The 12,198-nt window shown below is 45.0% G+C and overlaps 1 protein-coding gene across 1 annotated transcript in view; it reads right to left on the bottom strand.

The window, feature by feature from the left end:
* The window catches only part of DCLK2 (doublecortin like kinase 2), a gene marked incomplete in the record, with an annotated part of 212,251 nt that overhangs the window by 9,335 nt on the left and 190,718 nt on the right, over positions 1 to 12,198 (bottom strand). Inside the window, 3 exon segments of the mRNA XM_027765892.1 lie at positions 538 to 634; positions 8,145 to 8,222; positions 8,642 to 8,775. Coding sequence (XP_027621693.1) covers positions 538 to 634; positions 8,145 to 8,222; positions 8,642 to 8,775 — 309 coding nt within the window.

Here is a 12,198-nt window from a genome sequence, read left to right as displayed (position 1 = left end):
AAATCTCTTTAAAAAAAAAAAAAAAAAGCAGGCAAGGGGAAAAGGGACCAGACAGTGGCACAGTGGTGAAAGCAATGCTCTATGAGGCAATCCCACATGGGAAGGTTTCCAGTTCCAGCCCCGAGACCTCCTCACAGTGCAATGAGCACACACATGCCCATGATTCTGGCTGGCTGAGGTGGGGGGCAGGGCTTGCTGCTGATCTGTGGAGGGTTCTCTCTTTCGCTCTAGCTCATGCAAGAAAAACCTTAGGGGAAAAAATTTGTGGAAAATAGAAATAAATTGCAAGTTAATGTGGGTCTGCAAAAAAATGTGGGTCTGCTTTTTTCATGATACATATTTTTCCATGAACTGTTTGAAGATACTCTGTGTCTCACAACATCACACTGCCATTTTATGAGCTCTGCTTCATACCGGGGTCATTTTAAAAAAGTTAAGGAAGCCCCTGGAGCTCTACACCGAGAGCTGCCACAGCCCCACATGGAGGGTGAGGCCCCCACAATGGGAATCCCCCACAGAAACCAGTCCGGACGGTACCTTGGCTGAGTCTGTGATGTTGTCCCAGTACGGAGCTGGGAACTCCAGCTTCCCCGCCAAGATCTGGTCGAAGAGGTCCTCCTGGAGATTGCTCTCACTAAGTCAGACAAAGACATGGAAGAAAAGTCAAGGTTACCTTCCGGCTCGTTTACAAAACGCTCACAGGAAGACAGTGGAGAGGACGCCCGTGTCTTTGGCCTGGGCATTTCCTATCTCGATTGTGTATCTCAAGTGCATTTGTGATGCCAAGTTTACGTCTTAGACATCACTGCCGAAGAACACACCCAGGGCCCGGCAGGTGGTGAGGTGGTGAAGGACGCCGGACTCCCACATGGCCGACTGCAGCTGGAGTCCTGGACCTGGCAGCTTGCTCTCTCTCTCTCTGGTCAAATTAAAATAAATGAATAACGTTAAATAAAATAATTCTTACACACACACACATACATCCACAAGCCGGGGACTCAGAGAGACAAGGTGGACATAATGACTCAAGACATATCTCCAATGGATGCATGCAGAGTTTCATTTTGGCGAAGATGGGAAAGCTCTGGAGAGATCTGAATCCAATCTCTCTGCCCTTCTCTCCCTGTTACGAAGATAGCCAAGATCAGCAAAACCATTGACGTGTAAGTCACAAGGCCTTCCAAGTCAGGGTAAAACATCCGTGACATTGTCAGCTCACCAACAGATCATGACTTTCATGAACCTGAACCATCCAGGGACCATCCAGAATGGCACAGGGTGAGCAGACCCTCCTTGGCTGCTCACAGACCGGCCCCCTCCCTGCCCCACCTTGCCTGATTGTGCAGCCTCAACGGACGTTCGCACGTAGACCTGGTGCCTAGTAGACAGGAGAATGGAGGAGAAGGGATTGCGGTGTGGCCATACCCCCTGGGGGGTGATTTCTCGCTTTCTGTCTCTCTGTCTCTCTCTGTCTTTCTGGTGAGCATGTGTGCCATGTAGCAAAAAAAAAAAAAAATCCAAAAAAACAATGGTGAGCACAGCTCAGAGCACAATGCGATGTTACGGAAACCTTCAGAAAACCAGGAGACCCCACCAACGTCGGAGATATAGGAAATGACCTATTTCCAGGATCACGCCTTCAGCCATGCCTTCCGTTATCCCATCCATCTCCCCTTATTCTTTCTGCACTCTCAGGTAATCTATAGCGCTCTTGTTTTGTGGGAAAACAGCTCAGAATCTGGAACTGTGTCTGCAGCGTCATGTGCAGCAGTCGGCTCTTGGTAAAATATCGAGTCAACACATGAAACCCACAGGTGTCCCAGCAGTCAGGGTGGGACCTGAAAGGATCAGTGGGGAAAACCCCCAGAGCTCAGACCGTGTGGGGCTACCCTCACAGAATAACAGGAAGCTTAAGACAACATATCCTTCTGAGGAGTCACAGAAGAAACGCTCCTCTGATGAAACTGATGCTGGATTTGTCGGCACATTTACCCTCCACCATGCGGCCCAGTCGCCTTGGGGCTCCTTCTTATATTAAAACAATACAGTCTTTGGATCCAGGTGTTGTAAGTCTAAAAAGGTCCATTTAAAAAACCTCAAAAACAAAAAAAAGTGTTCGGGCACACTCCTTTTTTCAATGTCAAGTCCTTAAAGGTCAGAAAAGATGACCTGAAAATGTTGTCAGCTATTCCATAAATATCAAGCTTTTCACTTACGCTGTGTGTGTGTGTTTTAAGAAAAATGTCAAAAATCTCCACATACACGAACACACACTTTTTGTCAATGGCCTTAAGAATAGACTTCTTGGGGGGCCAGCTGGTAGCATGGTGGTCGAGACAGCTGGATTCCACCTGGCTAATGATGTGGTTTGAATCCCAGACCTGGCCACTTGAAAAAAACATTGGGTGTCTGTGTGTGCATGCCCAAAATCCAGAAAGGAGTGAAAAGTGGGAGAGGAGGGATTGTGGCATGACCATTCCCTATGAGGTGAGCTCGCTCGGTGTCTCTCTCCCTCCTTCCCTTTTTCTCCCCCTCACCCCACCAAGTACAAGTGCTGCCTGGCAAAGAAGAAGAAGAGGAAGAGGAAGAAGAGGAAGAGGAAGAAGAGGAAGAGGAGGAAGAGGAAGAAGAGGAAGAAGAAGAAGAGGAAGAAGAGGAAGAAGAAGAAGAGGAAGAAGAAGAGGAAGAAGAGGAAGAAGAAGAGGAAGAAGAGGAGGAAGAAGAGGAAGAAGAGGAAGAAGAAGAAGAGGAAGAGGAGGAAGAGGAGGAAGAAGAGGAGGAAGAGGAGGAAGAAGAGGAAGAAGAGGAGGAAGAAGAGGAAGAAGAGGAGGAAGAGGAAGAAGAAGAGGAAGAAGAAGAAGAATATACTTGTTTAGGCAACAATTAAGTTTTGGGCACCTCTGAAAAACCAACCTTCTACTTGATGAATCTGCTCATTGAAAAAGACTGACAAGGAAGACGCATGTCAAACAAAGCAAAGTTTGAAAGAAGAAAGAAAGAGGAGCTACAGTTAGAGAAGCTGAAACTGTTAATTCCAAACGATTTTCATTTACAAACTTTTGATTAAAGTCTTTTTTTTTTGATAAAACATGTTGCAGTATTGATTTGAAGGACTTTTAGGTACAAATTTATGTAGATAACCTATTTCATACCATAATCATTTATCATCATTGAAAGTACTATTTCCAAATTTTGCTATGCTCATTTGTACGGTATAGTAGGTTAGGACATCTATTTAGGATGGCTCTGTATGCTCTAAAGATGCTTCTGTGGCTAGTGTTTAACATTTAAATTATCTTTCAGTACAGAATGATATAAAAGGGGAAAGGATTTTTTTTTTTTTTTTGAGTAAGCTACCCAGAGTTTTATGAATCTACTTTTGAGTATAACATAAGGGCCATAGCTTTCAGAGGTAGCTTTACTGCTCCTGTTCAAATTTTTCCTTTTCCTCAGATTCCACAAAGAAGTTACTGCACGTCAGGTAACAATTCATGGTAAAAACATACTGTGCAATCTGGGTCTCACTCTTATAAAGCAAAGAGCAGTCAAAGAAAACTTCCCAAGCTGCACTGGCAGCTGGAAACACTAGGGGGAGTTGAGAGCACACATTCCTCTGACCAGGATACCCAATGCTCTTTCCCAACTGATCTCAACCTGGGTTAACCAAGGAAGGTTTGAATATATGATTCCAAAATTCATGCACTGAAATTTGGTTACTATTGTGACAGTATTAAAATGGTAGACCCTTCATCTGACTACAGCATTAACAGACAGAGTCTCTAAAAGGTCATTAGGATTAGATAAGGTCATTAGGGAGGGGCTCCCATCCTTGAATACTGGCGACTTTAAAAGCAGGACAGAGACCAGCACTGCCACACACTCTTGCTCTCCCACCACGTGAGAGGACCCTCACCAGATATAGCTCCTCAAACCTGGGACTCTGGAACCATGAATTGAATAAATGGTTATTCTTAATAAATTACCCAGTCTGTGGTATTCAGTTACAGAAACAAAAAAACTGAGGGGAACTGAGCTGTAACTGGCCCAGGATCACCTGCTATTAAAATGCACTACCCTTCTAGGCCCAACAGGTGGCATGGTGGTGGTTAAGGCATTAGACTCCCACGTGGCCGACCATGGTTCAAGTCCCAGACCTGGTGGCTTGCTTTCTCATTTTCTCTCTGTCTCTCTGAAGTACACGTGCTCTATAGCAAAAATTTAAAAAGTAACAGTAAATCAAATTAAATAATTCTGTAAAACACACAAACACACACTACCCTTCTACACATGAGTAGCTTTCAAAAGAGATCAACATCAAAACCAGCCAGAGCCCAGTCAATGAGGTAAGCAGAGACAGAGAAAGTACTCAGGCAGTGGTACTTGCCCTTTCTCTGGCTGGGAATCCTTCACCCACTACCATGTGAAGCCCACCACGTGAGAGGACCCTCACCAGATATAGCTCCTCAAACCTGGGACTCTGGAACCATGAATTGAATAAATGGTTATTCTTAATAAATTACCCAGTCTGTGGTATTCAGTTACAGAAACAAAAAAACTGAGGGGAACTGAGCTGTAACTGGCCCAGGATCACCTGCTATTAAAATGCACTACCCTTCTAGGCCCAACAGGTGGCATGGTGGTGGTTAAGGCATTAGACTCCCACGTGGCCGACCATGGTTCAAGTCCCAGACCTGGTGGCTTGCTTTCTCATTTTCTCTCTGTCTCTCTGAAGTACACGTGCTCTATAGCAAAAATTTAAAAAGTAACAGTAAATCAAATTAAATAATTCTGTAAAACACACAAACACACACTACCCTTCTACACATGAGTAGCTTTCAAAAGAGATCAACATCAAAACCAGCCAGAGCCCAGTCAATGAGGTAAGCAGAGACAGAGAAAGTACTCAGGCAGTGGTACTTGCCCTTTCTCTGGCTGGGAATCCTTCACCCACTACCATGTGAAGCCCAGGCTAGCCCACTGGATGATGAAAAGAACAAAGCCAAGTCAGCGCTGTGGTCCCAGCTAACATTGAGCCAACTATCAGATTTGTGAGTGAGGCCATACTAGACCACCATGTCCCCACTGAGCCAGCCCAGGTGAGAATTACTGCCTAATCAGTCCACAAAACTGATTCACACCCCTAACTTTTAGGGTAGTTTGTTACTCAGTGAAAGCTGACTGATGCATGCAGTAATCCTACAGTGTGATAACCTACCTAGGCAACGACCCTGCTGGAAGACCACAATGCTGACAGCCACTTGGAAGAGTTTTCTACCTACGGAAACCCCATTTGCACGAGGCCCCCCTCAAGTGCGACCTCTCTCATGAAACCTTTTGTGATTTCCAGCCCTTGACTCAGCAAGCCCTCACACTGTTTATTCCTCTTGATCAATATTCACGTGAGGTATAGCTTATCTACACCATAAGGCTCTCAAAGGCATATGCTAATAAATCTGTCACTTGGGTCTTTACTGAAATTGCAGTTTAAAAAAACTCTTCAACTCAGTAGAAAAACAGTTTTAGAAAAGATAAACTTTTCAAGTTTTCTATATGTTTGGAAGTTTTCACAAAAGGCTGTGAGAAGGAAAAAACACACCTATTTTTCACTTACTCAACATGATACTATAAACACTGTTACATACTGAATGTTTGCCCCCCCACCTCAAATTCCTATGTTGAAACCTCATCCTCATGTGATGGTTTTCACAGGTAGAGCCTTTGGGAAGTGAATAGGAGTAGGGGGGTAAGCCCTCATGAATGGAATTAGTGCCCTTATTTGAAACTGGAACTATCGACTTCTCCTCCTTCTATATGAGGTTTTTGGGCAGAAAACAACTGTGTATGAAGCAGGAGGCAGGCCATCACCAGATACCAAATCTGCTGAGCTTTGATCTCGGACTTCCCAGCCTCCAGAACTGTGAGAATTACATTTCTGTTGGTAAGATACATAGTTTGCTATTTTGTCATAGCAGCCCAAACAAAGCAAAACACCATGATCTCAGGGGTGAGGCTTTGTTCACAATTTTCTCTCAGCACTTGGGAAAGTGCCTGGCACATGGTTCCTGCCACACGCAGCTGTAAAATGGACACAAGGAGGGAATGCAATGAAAAGAGAGATCACCGCCAGAAGAAAATGAAGAAGAACCATAGCATCAAAGTCATTCATGTGCTCCAGAGGAAATGATGACGCTGATCAAAAGAAAAATTGTGGCCAAAGCTTCTCACTCAAGCCCATACCTAGGCTGCCAGGTGAACAAGTGTGCTGTGTGTTCTCGTCACACCCTCGGCTCCTGGTCTGTGGCCAACTCTGCTCCCAACCAGGTGACGTGTGTGGTTACCCACAATCAGGCCTGGTTATGTAAGAAAGTTCTGACAATTCTGCCTTCTTTTTTTTTTTTTTGAGAGGTTTTCACTATAGGGCGCGTGTGCTCATCAGACAGAGAGAGACATAGAGACAGAAAGCAAGAAATCACCCCCCAGGGGGGATGGTCATGCCGCAATCCCTTCTCCTCCATTCTCCTCTCGGGATCTTGGGCATGCACGCACACACGGCCGGGCGTGAGTTTTAAGCCACTGGGTCCAGGACGCAAACTGCGGTCGACTACATGGGAGTCCAGCGACATAGCCATTACACTAACTGCTGGCTCCCACAATTCTGCTTTTTAATTAACTATCATGTGAACTGACAAAAGGAATTTTAAAAGTCCCTGTTTCTATGAGAACATAGTTAAATGTTTAGAAAGACTATACCAAAATGAATGGTTAAGGACCAGCAGTTGGCGTAATGGCTATGTTGCTGGACTCCCATGTAGTCGACCGCAATTTGAGTCCCAGACCCAGTGGCTTAAACTCAAGCCGGGTGCATGTGCGTGTGTGCCCAAGATCTTGAGAGGAGAATGGAGGAGAAGGGATTGCGGCATGACCATCCCCCCTGGGGGGTGATTTCTTGCTTCCTCTCTGTCTCTTTCTGGCAAGTGCATGTGACCTATAGCAAAAAACCTCTCCAAAAACAAAACCTCTCCAGTTTCTAGCTGTCAGGACCTGCAAGTGGTGCACTGATTAAGGTGCTAGACTACTGCATGGCCAACCACGGTTTAAGTTCCAGACCCAGCAGCTTGAAAAATCATACCAGGTACATATATGTGTGTGGCATGTCCAAAATCCCAAGAGGAAAATGGAGGAGAAGTGACTGTGGCATGGCCATGCCCCTATGGGGGTAATTTCTTACCTTCCCTCTCGCTGTCTCTGTCTCTCTCTCTCTGGAGAGCACACTCATCCTATGGCAAAAAAAAATCTTAAAAAAAAAGAAACACTGTCAAATTAGGTGAGAGAATACTCCCAAGAACTAAAAAAAAAAAAAAGATAAGTGAAATGATTCAGATTGTTTCACAAAGATCTTTAAATCTTACTCTTTTTAAAAAAGAGTGAAAGGGGCCAGGGAACCAGCAGTTAGCGTAATGGCTACATGGCTATGTCGCTGGACTCCCACATAGTCGACCGCAGTTCGTGTCCCGGACCCGGTGGCTTAAAAAACTCACGCCGGGCGCGTGTGCGTGCGTGCCAAGATCCCGAGAGGAGAATGGAGGAGAAGGGACTGCGGCGTGACCATCCCCTCTGGGGGGTGATTTCTCGCTTTCTGTCTCTCTGTCTCTCTCTGTCTAGAGAGCGCACGCGCCCTATAGCGAAAACCTCTCCAAAAAAAAGAGTGAAAGGGGACAGATGAAGGTACAATAGTATTTTTCATAAGAAAAAATAAACTTAAAATAAATAAGTAAATAAATAATTGGAAATGTAGACATCATATTATTTTTAATATTTTACGAAAGAATGATCACAAGAAACGTGGAGGATTCCACACAAAGCGAAGCCTTGACTTCCTTTCAAGCACACAGTCATTGCATATACTGGGCCGTCAGAAAAGGCACGACGTATTTTTCTATGCAAAAATGCATCATGACTTTTCCAACAACCTGATACAATGATAGGTTGTAAGTTAAAATAAAAAGCAAAATGTGTGTTAATACAATTTTTAACTAACATTTTTATTGACCAGTTTCTAGTCATGATAGCAAGAGGGAAGTATCTGCTCTGGACCCAAGGGAGAGAATTCACAACTCAAACATGGCCGCGCAAAGGCCACTGACCTTCGGAAGGGAGGGAACCCACAGAGGAGGATGTACGTGATCACGCCGGCTGCCCAGATGTCCACCTTCAGGCCGTAGCTGGGGAGACAAGGCAGGTGGGAGGGGAAGAAAGGATGAAAGATAGCACACCCAGCACCTTCCCTGTTCTAGACAATTGTCTTGCTAGGAAGAGGGTCTGTTTGGTATCAAACTATTCATTTTCTATAGAGGAATTAATTACCATTTCAACCAAGGCATCTGTTTTCTCCCACAGAGAGAAAACCTAACCACAGTTTTGGTGACTACTGCCATGATCAGAGGCTGGCTGTGGGACAAAATGGCAGGCCGGAGGAGCAGAAAGTCTAGCCCCTGAGACAAACATCCCAGCAAGGCCTGCAGTCGACCCTCTCACCCTGCCACCCCCATTGGAGCTGCAGAATACAAGCCAAAGCAGCACCAACATCCCTTGTCCCACCAAAGTTAAAGCATTAACCTAAGCCACCAGGGCCCAATCTTACCCGGTTTCGGCAATGATTTCTGGAGCCACGTAAGTTGGTGTGCCACAGACGGTGTACAAAGGACCTTCCACCACCGTCGCCAGCCCAAAGTCTCCCAGTTTCAAAGACTTGGTTCCATCGGAATATTCACACACCTGGGACAGAAACCAGCCGGGAATCAGAAAGGATTTTTTTAGAAAGGTTTTTGTTTGTTTGTTTTAGATAGAGACTTTTGCTATAGGGCGCATGCTCCTCGAGAGAGATAGAGAGAAAGAGAGAGATGGAAAGTAGGAAATCATCCCCTGGGGGATGGCCATGCCACAATCCCTCTCCTCCGTTCTCCTCTCTGGATTTTGGGCACACAAGCACATGCGGCCAGCATGAGTTTCAAGTCGCTGGGTCTGAAACTTGAATAGCGGTCAGCCAGGTGAGAGTCCAGCAACGTAAACATTACGCTATCTGCCGGTCCCAGGAGGGCTTTTTTTTTTTAACCTCAGCAATTGCAAGCAAGTCCTTGGAATTAGACAGAAAGGATACAGATATGCTTACTGATAAACTCAGAAGAAATTTTCCTTGTGATATTAGCACTATGGTTTACCGTTGCTGCTTTCGAGTGTTCATTTTTCTCTTTAGAGACTTTGCAAGTCTGTAAATTTGGAAAAGACAGTATTTTGCAGGAAATACCTCCCCTAGGAATATAACGAGTACACGAGCAGTTAGGGGGTGGAGGTGGCACCTTACCTGACAGGCCTGAGAGAGGCCTACGAGTCTGGAGGCAGGACAAATCTTAGCACATACTGAGTGTGTAGGACTGCAGGGCCCGAGGAAGGGCATTTACGTGTCTACCACAAGCACTGGGCATTTCTCAAGAGATTTGGTGTTTAGTTTGGAAAGTAAAATTAGGGGCAGGGACACAGGTCTTGTTTTCTAGACAATGATAAAATATAAACTTATAGGGAAAAACTTGGGATGTTTATAAAGAAAAAATACACTTTGGGATCAGGCACCCTGACGTTGAATACAAATCCACTTCTCTCGGGCTTGTGACGTTTTGACCTCTCTGAGCACGTGTCTTCATCTGTGAAGGGAGGACACCAGCACCCTCCCCATGGAGTTGGTGTGAAGATGAAATGAAAGAAAGCTCAGAATAGGCTCAAGATATGTTCCTTCTAGGAAGTGATTAATGATCATATTGGAAAAGGTTTAAAAATGCCGATACAGATGTGAATATTTATGTTTAAACTGAAGCAACTTCTTTACGTGTAAGGGGGCATATATACTCACAGAGAGAGGGGAGAAATGCCCCCAGTGGGGGGTGCTCAGACTGCAATCTCTTCTCCTCTACTCTTCCATCTTGTTGGGATCTTGGGCAATCACACACACACCCATACCCTGTGTGTTTTTCAAGCCACCAAGGATTTGAACCACGGTTGACCATGTGGGATCTGACTCCCCTAACCACTAGGCTATGGGGTCAGCCTAAAGTAACTTGTCCAGAAAGCATTTCATACATATGAAATTTCATATTAAGAAATACCAAATTTTTCCTGATTTATACCTTTCACTCCATAAGTTTACTTATAATAACCTATTCTAAAGGAATACGGATGAATCTAAAGGTTACCACAGGGATGCCAGTCTCAGAATTTATGATCTTTAAAACCTGGAAGGAACATAAATGGCGACAGGGCAATGACTTAGTAAATTATGGTACATCCCTAAGATAAAAGATAATTCAGTCACTAATAAGCACTGTTAAGGCAAATATTAATCATATGGGAAATAGTCACTCAATTATGTCAAGTTAAAAAGGAGTAGCCAGGGGCCAGCAGATGGCGCAATGGTTATATCACTGGACTCCCACATAGTTGACAGTGGTTCATATCCTGGACCCGGCAGCTTAACAGCTTACACACACTTCGGTGTGTGTTTGTGTGTGTGTGTCCAAGATCCTGAGAGGAGAATGGAGGAGAAAGGATTGTGGTGTGGCCATCCTCACTGGGGGGTGATTTCTCGCTTTCTGTCTCTCTGTCCCTCCAGTGAGTACACGAACCCTATAGCAAAACTCTCTCTCTAAAAAAAAAAAAAAAAAAAAGCAAAATTAAACTCAAAAAAAAAAAAAAAAAAAAAAAAGCAATATCCAAAGTGATCTATAAAACCCAGTAATGCAGTAACCCAGGCATCAGCAGGTGGCATGGTGGTTAAGGTGCTGGACTCCCACATAGCTGACTGCGGTTAGAGCCCCAGACTCAGTGGCTGAAAATCACACTGCCATACATGCGTGGATGCCCAAAATCCTGAGAGGGAATGGAGGAGACGGGATTACAGTATGGCCATGCCCCCCCCCCCCCGGGGATGATTTCCCACTTTCTGTCTCCCTTGCGGAGTGCATGTGCCCTGGGGCAAAAATCTCTCTCTCAATAAAACAGAGGGACACTTCAATACCTCCCTGACCTCTGATACCCTTATTTGTTAAATAGGAACACTGTTTGCCTTTGTATTTGAATAGCTTCGTCATTCCTAGGCACCGCATACCACACTTCGCACACGGCTTTCTGACTGAAAAGTTTCAGAGACGTCCCGGTGAGAACGTTGGGCCCAGATATTTACAGTTCTGCGTCGGCCACCACTCGGCAGAAACATTCAGAGCTATTCCCGATTTCGCCTAGGGTAACAGAATCCAGATTCTCGGTCACGCCAGCGTCTTAGGACAGCCTTTCCATCCATTATGTGTAATGTAAACACTAACGAGAACAATCTGAAATAATTACAGCTAGAATTTATGATGCATTTACCGAAACCCAGACTCGAGAAGGAAATTCCCGAAGTAATTGCAGCGATAAGGACATTATAAGCACAATTTCCTCAATGTCTGCATCAGAGGCGTAAAAAGAGTCTTGTTAATGTCATTGTTATTTTGTTTTTACAGCTTAAAAATACACTCTTCAGGTAATTTTTGAAAAATAGTGTTGATTTTAAACGCACTATTTTGAGATGCCTAGAGCCACTTAGGGGTTCTGGTCAGATACTCAGTCCCAGAAGTCATTTTTTTTTTTTTTAACATCCCCTATAAAAAACCCAGAGTCAGATGCAGGAGCAGAAATAGAAAGGGACAGGACAGTTTCCAATCACGGAATTATGTCTGAGCAAGTGGTGCTCCCTGGCCAAACATGCAAAGGAAGTGCCGTACGGCGAGGGCGAGCCGGAAGTAAAAATATTTATCTGCTACTCTCTCCCCAGTGAGAGACACAGAGGCAAACATGTATGGTAAAAGATAACGAGTACGTTTCACATCTCAGCCGGAGGGTCTCTTCCAAGCAGGATCAGAAGTGAGTGCGTGTGTGTCTATAGGAAGAGGCACACATGGCATTGCTTTAAGAAACTGACTTTAAAAAAGAAAGAAAGAAAGGAACCAGCAGTTGGCATAATGGCTATGTCGCTGGACTCCCACGTAGTCGACCGCGGTTCGTATCCCGGACCCGGTGGCTTAAAACTCACGCCGGGCGCGTGTGCGTGCGTGCCCAAGATCCCGAGAGGAGAATGGAGGAGAAGGGGTTGCGGCGTGACCATCCCCCCTG

This window comes from Tupaia chinensis, unplaced genomic scaffold (assembly GCF_000334495.1).
Source record: "Tupaia chinensis unplaced genomic scaffold, TupChi_1.0 Scaffold139871_1, whole genome shotgun sequence".
Taxonomy (NCBI): domain Eukaryota; kingdom Metazoa; phylum Chordata; class Mammalia; order Scandentia; family Tupaiidae; genus Tupaia; species Tupaia belangeri.
The sequence above is the reverse complement of the archived record's forward strand: the minus strand, read 5'-3'. Positions and strand labels throughout refer to the sequence as shown.